Below are 11147 nucleotides of genomic sequence, written 5' to 3' on the forward strand. Positions count from 1 at the left end.
GGTCAAAGAGTCTCCTCATTCCTGTAAAGATGACTGGGTTCATGCAAAAGAAAACAGGTTCCAATAACATGTTGAGGAAATATAGTGCAATAGAGGTGAGTAGTGCAACCGTGAAATGCTGAAGAATCTTGGAATACGTGCCAAGCACTGCATATGTGATAAATTCAAAGGTCTCAATGTCAGGAATTGTATGTAAAAATATGCCTCCATTATTGTTATTTACCTGATTTATTAAGTGAGGTTGCAACAGTGACAAAGGTCCAATTTCCTGAGGTGACATTGCCATATTTATGGACAGTGGTGGGAAAACGTTATATAGTAGAGTTCAGGGCAGTAAACCTAGGAATTGCATCTGTCTGTATATTGGACAATTCTGTACCTCACGATACGTCCACTGCCAAAACAGAGTGTCAAAGCATGAAGTACTGTGTCTATTATGTAGCAAGGCAGTGGGTAAAGATGCTCCAGATGGCATGTTGGATGGTTTTGATTATTGGCGTCTGGCATTCAGCATTACTTTGCCCTTTTATTGATCTTTCCTTAACTTTACCCCAATGTTTTAGTAACCTAACCCTTCTAATCTATCACCAATCTATCCCTTACCATAACCACAAATATAATATAAAGTGGGAATAAAAATAATGTTGGACAAAAAAATGTAAAATGATCGATGTCATTAAGCATAATCAGGGTTTTGTAGAATCGTCCAATAGCGATGTTCTTGTCTTGTACACCTCTTTAAAGTCCCCAACACCACCTTATTGTTTACAATATAATGTAAAAATGTATGTGTAATGGCCAGCAGGTGTAACTAGAACATTCAACCAATAAAAAAGTCTTCAGCAATCATGCCTTTCTACGTCTCCTGTCAAATCAAGGATCTCTGTAATTCATATTGCTTTACACTTTACACTGACACGTTTTCTAACCTATTTTCATAGGTATGTTATTGCAGTCTATCGGCTATCATGTCTTATCCTAATCATCTCTCAAATTGTCATCCTCACAGTCACAAGTGACATTACATTTTGTATTAAACAAATCCATAGGACGTCTTTTTTCAGATGTATTATTATGATTAATATTGAAATAGAAAGCTCTGTTTCTTCCAACCACAGCGCTAAACAAAGCTTCTTTAATCCACTCCCCAAATGCTCTTGTTTTATCTGTAGGTACTCTTTTTATGACAGCTGTTTTGTGATCATTTAGTTTTTCTATGATGAGCTTACTGCTAACAAAGCTAGCAACTAGGTGTACTAGCAGTCTGGAGCTAATGCAACCTTCAAGTAACCTGTGAATTACTGTTGGATGAATGAAATGTATTTTACTGTTGTTACCTTTACTCTTTTAGACTGTGTTGCAATTCCCATGTCGTAAACTAAAACAGTGTTCTTGCCATTTCATTAACAAATGTACAAACTTCTCAGAGCTGCACACATTCAAAGTGATACATGAATATCTTCAAGAGCCAAAATCAAAATTCCAGCCAAACAAAAGTTCAGGCCTACAGCCTTTTTATCATGGCAGGGTAAGTCACAGCCTTCCTTTGTCCAACTATTTTGCATTGTAAAATTAAGGATTTGCTTAAAGTCTTGTTTTGTGTTAAACTCTCATGAGGTTTGTGTGTTCGCTGGCTTCAGTAAGCAGACTTCCAACCATGGAAATCAACAAATTAGGCTTTTTATTGACAAAATGCTGATGTAAAATGTATTTTCGGTGGAGGAAGTTTGAGGTAGAAAAGTAATCACTGAAAGCTGACATTTATGTGAACTCAACATGCATGAGCTTGTACCTGTAGGGTTTGTCAGGTAGGTGAAAAGAAGCCTGAGCAGCGAAGGATCAGAGTGTGTTGTTTCGCGCATATTCGATCAAGAACTTGCAGTTACGAAACATAATTTAGCATTTTTTGGCAAAAGAAAACACATGTTGTAAGTATGAGCTTCATATTGGCTTCAAGCTTTGAGACTTTGGACACACTGGTTGTCTGGCACTACGGGTTTGGAGATTGTTGAACATTTTGAATGTTTTACTTCCCCTCCAGTCTGCCTTGTTCTTCTGTAATGACAGACTTTCTCAGATCTTGCCCAGGCAAAAAGCATGTTGCTAAAATAAAACTTGGATGTGTTTTGTGGATGGTTCTCTCTTGTCTGGGAGTTTGTGAGCAAGTGTTTCTGATGGGGCTGCCGTGATCTCTGCGGTCTTTATTTAGAAGTTGTTTCTGTATTTTTCTGTGCTTCTTACATGCCTCAAGCTCTCTTCTTTCCTTCCTTCCCTCCCTAAGAAAACATGAAAAAGGTCCAAAGATGAGTGAGAATTCTTTGAGCTGGATGTGCTCTACATGATGCAATTCAAAAAATGTGTCGCTGCATCAGGATATAGCCTTTCCTCTGATGCCTTGTCCCTTACTTCTGAGGGACTTTTTGATAACACATCTCTTAAAAGTACAGCTCAAAGCTGCACTGTTAAAGCTGCATTTTCAAATAATTCCATTGGATGAACTACTTTAAAGCTATTAGTTTTTGTCTCATCAAGAGGGACATCAAACTTTTTAAGAATTCAGTGATTTAGGAGGACAGTTTTCTGGCAACTGAGCTAATGCTGCATTCCAGCAAACTCTGAGGAATTTTCTCAGTTGAAATTTCCAACCTGACAATGACACTCTCAGCAGTGCAGCCTCCTCATTTTAACTTTTTCTCGAATAACTTTTGTACCATCAAGATAACTTTCAGAGATTGTTTTCCGTAACCACCTACCTAATAGTGTTGGCAACATATTTTGACATACATTTACATGCAAAACAAGTTTAACTATATTATAGTATTTGTTATTTTAATTAAATACAGGCAAATACATTTTACGTTGCCTTTTACTTGATGGTTTACCATTTATAACGTGTGCTTGCATTGTTATGTGACATCAGACAACTTCTTCTTCTACATGAAGTCAGGGTGGATGGATTTACCCCGAGTAGGAAGTCCGTCATTGAGTTCCATTGTAGGAGGTCGGTAATGTTCGAGTCCCGTGTTCTCTGTATCATCAATCTGTTCAAAGCCGAGGAACTTTAAACATTTAGGATGCTGATTCTCCGGCTTTGAATATTTTAAATCTGTTACATAGTGGGAAAAAGAGTAGGTCAGAGTTTGTAGCCCATTCCTACAGAGAGTTATATTGTGTTTTTCATATTCATCTATTACATTTGTACCAATGTTTGCTTTCCTAGTCATCTGTAGAAGACCATACTAGTTCAGGCCTCTCATCATGAACACCCCTCCCCCCCAACAATGATTGCATTGTTCTGCTACAACTACTGGTGGCTACATTCAGCAACCAAATTATGACATTAAACGCATGAACTATATACATTTGCACAAACACACCATAAGGCAGTGGCTAGTCAATATCTCTCATTGCTAACTCTATCTTTCCAGGACATTTCGAGGAACCTTGTGACAAAAAAAAAAAAAATCTCTTCCATGTATCTCTGTAAACACACATCAGATTATAAGAATAACTCTTTCACATCCAGTCCAGCCTGTGAGTCTGTCAGTGCAGATGCTAGTTCTTTATTTATTTGCTCCACTTTACAGCATGTTCACTTGCTGTAATTCCTTGTATTACATTCACTGCTCTGACTTATTATTATCTGATTCTCTGCTTCTGCTGCAACGACCCAGTTTGCCCACAGGGATCATTAAATTCTCATCTAATTTTGGATTTACGAACAAGTAAACTAATGACAAGGGGATACTGATAGTTTGGCTGCTAGCTGCTGCTATGGTGACATAAATCAGGCTCATTGCAGACAAGCTACAATTACACTTACAGAAATAGGATTTTAGTGAACTCAATTCCTTCAGTGGTTTCAGTGACTCCAACATAATAATATAATTGTATTAAACCATCAAGGTAAACCATGAAACCCATTGAAACACGGACCCATTTTTAAATTAAAGTTGTGTGTAATTATGGAAAGTTACCTCTAACCATTAATCATTTGATAATTATGACACAATTAAGTTTCAATTTTGTATTTACGTTACACTCTACTTCTACCTTTATTTTACACCACTACATGTATTTTACATGTACTTCTCACTTTACAGATTTTACATACCAAACATACGATCATCTCGTAAAATATATTGTTTTACAGATTAAGCTACTCAACAATATATAAAGTACTTAACGGCCTACACCTCAACCAAGTACAACATTAAATGCCGCTTAATGGTTGATATTGTTGATAACTCAATGATGTATTACATGTAATAATAAAGTTCTGCATTTAGGTGAAATCCAGCATCATGAGTAGTTTTACAGTTTTTAGTTAGTCAAGTACATTCAACAGAATATTCTTCTGTATGTTTACTGAAATAAAATAGCACCTTTACTTGTGGTGTATCATTTTTTTTACAATGTGGTATTAATTCTACTTAAAGTGGCATTAGTTGTTTAGCAGAACAAGCTAAATGGTAAATGGACTGCATTTATATAGTGCTTTTCCAATCTTTGCAATCGCTCAAAGCACTTTACAACACTACCATACAAGGACGACCATTCTACCTCCTGAGCCACAGCCGCCCCTAAACTATAAACCTCAGTTTTACATATTTTCACCTTCTCAATCTTGGGACCCATCGGCCATCGGTTGAAGTTGAGGGATTACGTCTACGCCAGATTGTTTCAGAAATAGCCCGTTTACAAGCAAGTTTTAAGATCATAAGTGAATCCTTGTCAGACGATAGCCGATAGGCTCCAAGTTTGCTTTTCACCTCTTTTGCTCTCTGCACGGACTGTTTACCCGCATTCAACCAAAGCATATAGGAATACAAACAAAAACCAGAATGCTATACCAATACCAATACCAACATATTGTCCTGTTGCCTATATATATATGCAGACATCTGTTTATAGAGATGATCTCCTTCTAAAGACCCATACTCACTCTTCTTTTAGCAATGCTTTAGTCTCCGTCAAGCTGTTTAATGTTCTTCTATGTTCATCGGCTAGTCGCTAACCTGTCGTCGACATTGTCAAGAGAGAAAGATAAATTAGTGCTACTAATACTAGTAGAAGTACTGAAAACTTCCTTCACCAAACATAGCCTAATGTGAAAGAAAACTATTAATTGCAACGTTTATGATATTTTTCATGTAACTGTGGTCAGAAGGGAACCCACTTCCAGTGGACAACGCTATCTATCTGATACCTGGTACTCAATTAAGAGCCAATATGTGAGTTATAATTAATTTCATCTTATCAAATTAAAAAATATGACATATGATATCTTTTAAATATATTCACAATATAATTAATTTCTGTAAAGTTAATAAAGAAATGGAAATTAACTAAAACTTTGACAGATTCTAACATTACTCATCAATTACTCTGATAAGGAGATAACAACATGACTCGCTAATCACTGTCAGAGATGCTGGGTATGTAAGTCACCTATTTGACAAGATATACATTTAGAGTTGCACTCTGAATCTCATTGTACTTTTTGTATGATGACAATAAAAGGCTTTAACTTTAACTTTATGACATTTCTTTGCTTTCCAGGACTCCTATTGAGGATGTTGTGGCATGGGGAGAGTCACTCGACCAACTTCTGGAATGTAAAAGTAAGCTCACTTATGAATGTATTGCTCTCACTCTTTTGTCAAAATGTCGCTCTCTCAATTCTCCATCCTCTTTTGTGACCCTCGCTCGCACTACTCTGTCGCTCGGCCCAGCGTATCATCTTGAATTGCCTCGGGCTTCTTTAGAAGGATCGAGCATATATTCTTCCTTCAGGTTCATCCAATCCATTTGGAGATATATTTAAGAAGGATGACACTGGCAGAGATAAGAGGCCTAATCTTAGCTGCCAGGGTAGATAGGGTGATTCCAGCCAGCTCTTATTCATTTATAAAGCTGGCACTCACTGATGGCTTTCACCTGACCATATTCCCGGCTTCTATTTGAAAATGCCTAAAGTGGCAGATGGGTTCTTCCTCTCTCTCTTCCTGCCGTCTCTCCTCTCTCATTACTTTACTGAAATGACTTCAGCTGATCTGTAATATTTCAGCCCATTGTCTCCTGCGTGAAGATTAACTGTCCTCCAGAAGATACATTTTGTCTTGCATCCCAGTTACTCCATTTCCATTTGAAGGAATGCAGCGACACGAGTGACAAATCGGTAAACAATAGCAAAAATAAATAGTGTGGCAGTTGCAGTTTGATGGCATTCATATACCTTTATATCCCGTGTGATTTCAAAGAGTCGACTCTGTTATGATTGAACGCTCAGATATGGGCCAGGAGTGATTTGTAGACGGGAACAAGCGCCCCCTGGACATATTTTGTTTCCTGTCAATTACTGTCAAAGCACCAGCTGTGATTTATGCAAAGCAATTTGTGTGAATAACACCGGTGCTTCCAGTTAGCTGTGTGTTTGCGCTCCCAGAAGACGTGCTAAGTATTTTACAGAAAACCACGGCTCCATGAATGCTCCCGTAACAAAGGAAATGGAGAAGGATAACAAGAAAAATATGATGTGCGCAATTAAATGATGCTGAGGCAGTGCATATTGGGATGCAGGGTTTGGTTTTGAAGTTAAAAGCGCCTCCAGACGTCCACCACAACATCTGTTTGTTCCTCAATGTAGTCCTTGTTAGCTCAATGAAGTCAGTAAACAGAGAACAGCTTAACCTTTAACTATGATTTTCTCTTAAAATACGCAGAATTATTAAGAAAAACAGGTAAATTAAATGTATTTGCACCGGATTTTACATCCCCTTTTCGCCCATGTGTTGTTTTCCCCCTGATCAAAGCAGTTTACAGTAAACAAGGTCCTCATGTAAGAAGCACAAGGTCAAAAATCTTGCTGTAATACAAAGATGAGACAAAATGGGAAAAACACATTCTCTAAGTCTCAGTTCCATTTGCTGATAGACTTTTAAAGGTCATTGCATTAAATTTGAAAGGTCAGAAAAAGCTAGTTAGTGGCCCTTGATTTGGAATAATTTTTCACAAAAAGTTTTCTTTTTATCAGTAAATCTAATTTTCACCCAGAAGTTTATAATGTGACTTTGACCCCTTTACAGAGCCTCCAAAGTTCTTTTTTTTTAGATATTGCGGGAACAAGAGTCTAATATATTCTTTGCAAAACTAAGTATCTCTTACGCACTATGCACAAGACAATTGCAAGAAGTGCTCAAACTGATTTATTCTTAAATGGCACATATAATTTAATGGAATCTTTAGCGGTCACCAATTTTTCTCCACACCAGCCCGGTCATATTCCCAGGGTGTGGAATATCGACTTTCTGTAACAGCCCTTAGCGTCCAAAACCTGACACACAAAGCATGCTATAGCGTCTGTATGAGACGAAACGTGCTTTAATTAACTACTTTGTAAACCCATCCGCGTCATTATTAGACAAACAAGCAACACACTTTGTAAAAGGAGCGAGAAAGTCCGTATTGGGCCAGTTGTGGGGGAGGATTTATGAGTCAAACAAACAGAGGAGCTTCACCTAGGAACTGTTTGTGTCCAGAACGTTACATAAAAAACATATTTATTTTACACAACCCCCAATCTTTTCCTAAACCAAGTGTTTTTGTGTGAATTCACATCATTAACCATGTGTTTACTCCGTCATAGTTTGCCACGTAGGTCAATCATCTGTACGAGATGAGTTGGAAATGAGAACTGGTCTTCTAGACCCTGATAATAATCATAATGCCTTAATCTCAACGAATTTGGAGTTTACAATATGACACTAAAATGAACTAAAATAAAATATACAACAAAACAGACTTAATGCAAAATAAATATGCTGTTCAGCAGATCAACATCATCATGGTTGGCCAACTTACTGAGAGGTCTTTTAGATGTTATTATTTTTGTTGACACATTTCAGCACAGCAACTTGTACACCAGTAGTTTTTAGACATTTCTCTGACAGCTGCCTCAGGCTCTTAATGCAGGTCTCTGTCAAGTACCATCCTCTGTTGCACTACAATATTCTATGGTTTGATACAGGCATGACTGTCTCGTCCCCCTTGACCACTTCTCATTTGAATACATCTTCCTTCACGTCAAACTATTCCCTCTTTATGTCTGTGACTGTCACAGTACAGCACTGCTCTGCTCTAATTGTTACGGGTCATCTAATAGCACTACTGGTACAGCTGAACTTGTCTGCTGATGTGAGTGCTGTGTGGAAGTCTTATTTTGTCACAGTTAGTCTTATATGTCAATTTCAGGGGCGTCGATTATGCAAATGTTGAAGTATCACTAACATGTCCTCACGAACATCTGTCGTTCATCTGGATGAAACAAGCAATTTACATGCAGTTCATGCAGTTCAGAGAGTTTAGTGAACCCGACTTGGAATACTTGTACAAGCAAAACTTTGCAGAAAATAATACAAAAATGTTGTATGTCACGATGATAACTTGAGCACAAAAGATTTTAAAATGCTATCTTTTGGGACTTCACAGACTTCACTTTTTTACAAAAATATAGATACCTACAATAGTCATAATGTGCAAAGCTTGGGTTAATATAGAATAATATGTATTTATGCTTTAAAACTACTTCAAAAACCACTTCCTGCCTTTGTCTTCCTCTGTAGAATTCAACGGTTTTAATTACTGTGTAGTGTATTGCATGCTAGACGCCCTGTAATTAAAGTAAAAAAAGGAATGATTATGGCAGAATAGCCAGGTTGTAATTTCTCTTCAGTTGAATGTTTGAAATGAAACTGTCCTTGTTTTAAAGAGTGTGTGTACTCCCCCTGTGCAGCAGGCCGGCTGGTGTTTGAGGACTTCTTGAGGACAGAATACAGTGAGGAGAACCTTTTATTTTGGCTGGCCTGTGAGGACTACAAGAAAACTAACAATGAGAAAGAAACGACGGTTGCTGCTAAAAGGATCTACGCAGAGTTTGTCCGAGTTGATGCGCCTAGACAGGTATGGCTTTTGTGAAGGGATATATGAATGAAGCCAGACCTGTGTAACTCCAAATCAGCATTAATGATCCACAGTTTCATTCACTTTTAATAAGCCACCTTTACCTTCTTTGTTGATCAGCGCTACAACGTTTTTCTTTTACTATTTCAAAATCCAGTTGACTGTTAAATTGTAAAAAGAAAAAAATTACTCCAAACAGAAAGAACTCATGAGTGAAATAAAAGTTGCTGTTTTCTGAACACAGATAAACATTGACTGTGTGACAAGAGAAGAAATCAGTGAAAATATCACTCAGCCGGAGCCAAATTGCTTCGACAGGGCACAGAGACTGATATACAGTCTGATGGAAAACGACAGTTATCCACGATTTCTGAAATCAGAAATGTACCAAGCGCTCCTGGAACAAGCTGAACAGCAATGAAAGCAACATGAGGATAAAAGCTCGTACTGACGCCTCGCTGAATGATTGATTCTGCACCTGAAGCCGACTCGTCCGTCAGAGGAAGCAGAAGTGGAAGGAGATACAGAGCTGTCGGTGTGAGGACTGACAGGATCTCAAAGCCAAACATGATGTAAATAATGTAGTAAGCAGCTCTGAAGTACATTTTTATTTGGGTTGTTTTACTGTATATTGCACAAAAAAAGGCCTGTAATTAAAATAAAAAGGCTGCTTTCAAGTTTTAAAAGGTTGACATTTGTTAGGAAAGGCAAGTCTCAAAAGTAAAATGTTTATTGTGTTTATAATGTGCACACAAATTATTATTTGTACCTTTGAATTAATTCTAATCAAGAAAGGCTTATTTAGTTTCTGAAGAGTTCAATAATGAAGCTCTTTGTCTGTCAAAAACTGTCAACTGCCCAATATTAAACTCAACCCCATTGACTATTTAAAGTCATCAGTTATATTTATCTCATTATATGTAACATGTAACACACAGCATGTATTCTGGTACAGAATCCAAAAACAATTCATTATGTAGTTTCTGAATAATCAGTTACCAGAACTGTATTTTGCCTGTGATCTACATCCCTTGTAATTTTGTTTTTTTTGGATACATGGTGAGTTATAATATTGGAAACTTTAAAGCATATCCCCGCTCTTCAATAAGTTATTTTTAATAGTCTTGCAGCTGTATGAAGATTAAGGAAAAAAAGAGTAAGATACATCCCAAGAGACTTCTACAGGTGCTGGATCAAAAAGCAAATGGAAGGCGAAAAAACAACAACAAAAGTATTGAACAGACACTGTACTGATAGCTCCCAGTTATTTGCATAACATTATGAAATAACAGAGATCTTCAGCAGGCATTGTTAAATCACCTTCACAAAGAAGAACAAGCACAATCTAGACACACACACAATTTCAAATTACACATTTGTCTCAGTGTGCTTTACAGACTATACAACATACGACACCCTTAGATCCTTAGACCCTCGCACCTGCACAAGGAAAAACTTCCTAAAAGAAACCCCATAATTAAAGGGGGAAAATGGAAGAAACCTCAGAGAGAGCAACTGAGGATGGATCCCTCTCCCAGGACAGACAGACTGTAATAAATGTCATGAGTACAGGATAAAAACATAATACAAATACAACATTTGACAGAAAGTATGTTGAAAAAAAAGAAAAAAAAGAAAAAAGAAGAGAAAGTATGGATGAATCCAGGATAATGGCAAAAAGGCTTCCCGGTGTCCAGCAGGATCAGGGTAGCAGGCGCAGCCACGATTCCTGATCTAGACGTAAACTTTATCAGTGGCAACCTGCCACATGAGAGATAGAACACTCCGTTGATGATGCCCCGGATGATGAGTTAGTAACATACATTTACATAAATGCATACGGATAGAGTGGGAGAAGAGAGGGAGAAGAGGGGAGAGGAATAGAAGGAGGAGAGCAGGGAGGTGTCCCCCGGCAGTCTAAGCCTATAGCAGCATAACTAAGGGCTGATCCAAGGCAAGCCTGAGCCAGCCCTAACTATAAGCTTTATCAAAAACGAAAGTCTTAAGCCTACTCTTAAATGTGGAGAGTGTGTCTGCCTCTCGAACACAAACTGGAAGCTTATTCCACTGGAGAGGAGCTTGATAGCTTGATAGCTTAACACTAGTGATCGAGACATCGAAGCGTGTGTCGAGTAATCGCGGAAGATTTTTGTGAAGCGCGTATCAAGGCTTGTGTTGATGACGTA

General features: G+C 37.8%; 1 protein-coding gene across 1 annotated transcript; it reads left to right on the forward strand.

Annotated features, from left to right (window-relative positions):
- Positions 1-1776: 1776 nt before the first annotated feature.
- LOC115006946 (regulator of G-protein signaling 21-like) lies at positions 1777-9382 on the forward strand. Its single transcript, XM_029429579.1, has 4 exons — positions 1777-1808; positions 5563-5624; positions 8795-8961; positions 9206-9382. Exons 1-4 carry the CDS (start codon positions 1777-1779, stop codon positions 9380-9382), a joined length of 438 nt encoding a protein of 145 aa, XP_029285439.1.
- Positions 9383-11147: the final 1765 nt, after the last annotated feature.

This window comes from Cottoperca gobio, chromosome 4 (genome assembly GCF_900634415.1).
Source record: "Cottoperca gobio chromosome 4, fCotGob3.1, whole genome shotgun sequence".
Lineage (NCBI taxonomy): Eukaryota > Metazoa > Chordata > Actinopteri > Perciformes > Bovichtidae > Cottoperca > Cottoperca gobio.

Coding starts and splice junctions, on each gene's coding strand:
- LOC115006946 (XM_029429579.1), top strand. CDS start 1,777: ATGCATGAGCTTGTACCTGTAGGGTTTGTCAG. Junction 1,809..5,562: donor GTACCTGTAGGGTTTGTCAG/GTAGGTGAAAAG, acceptor TTTGCTTTCCAG/GACTCCTATTGAGGATGTTG. Junction 5,625..8,794: donor CCAACTTCTGGAATGTAAAA/GTAAGCTCACTT, acceptor CCCCCTGTGCAG/CAGGCCGGCTGGTGTTTGAG.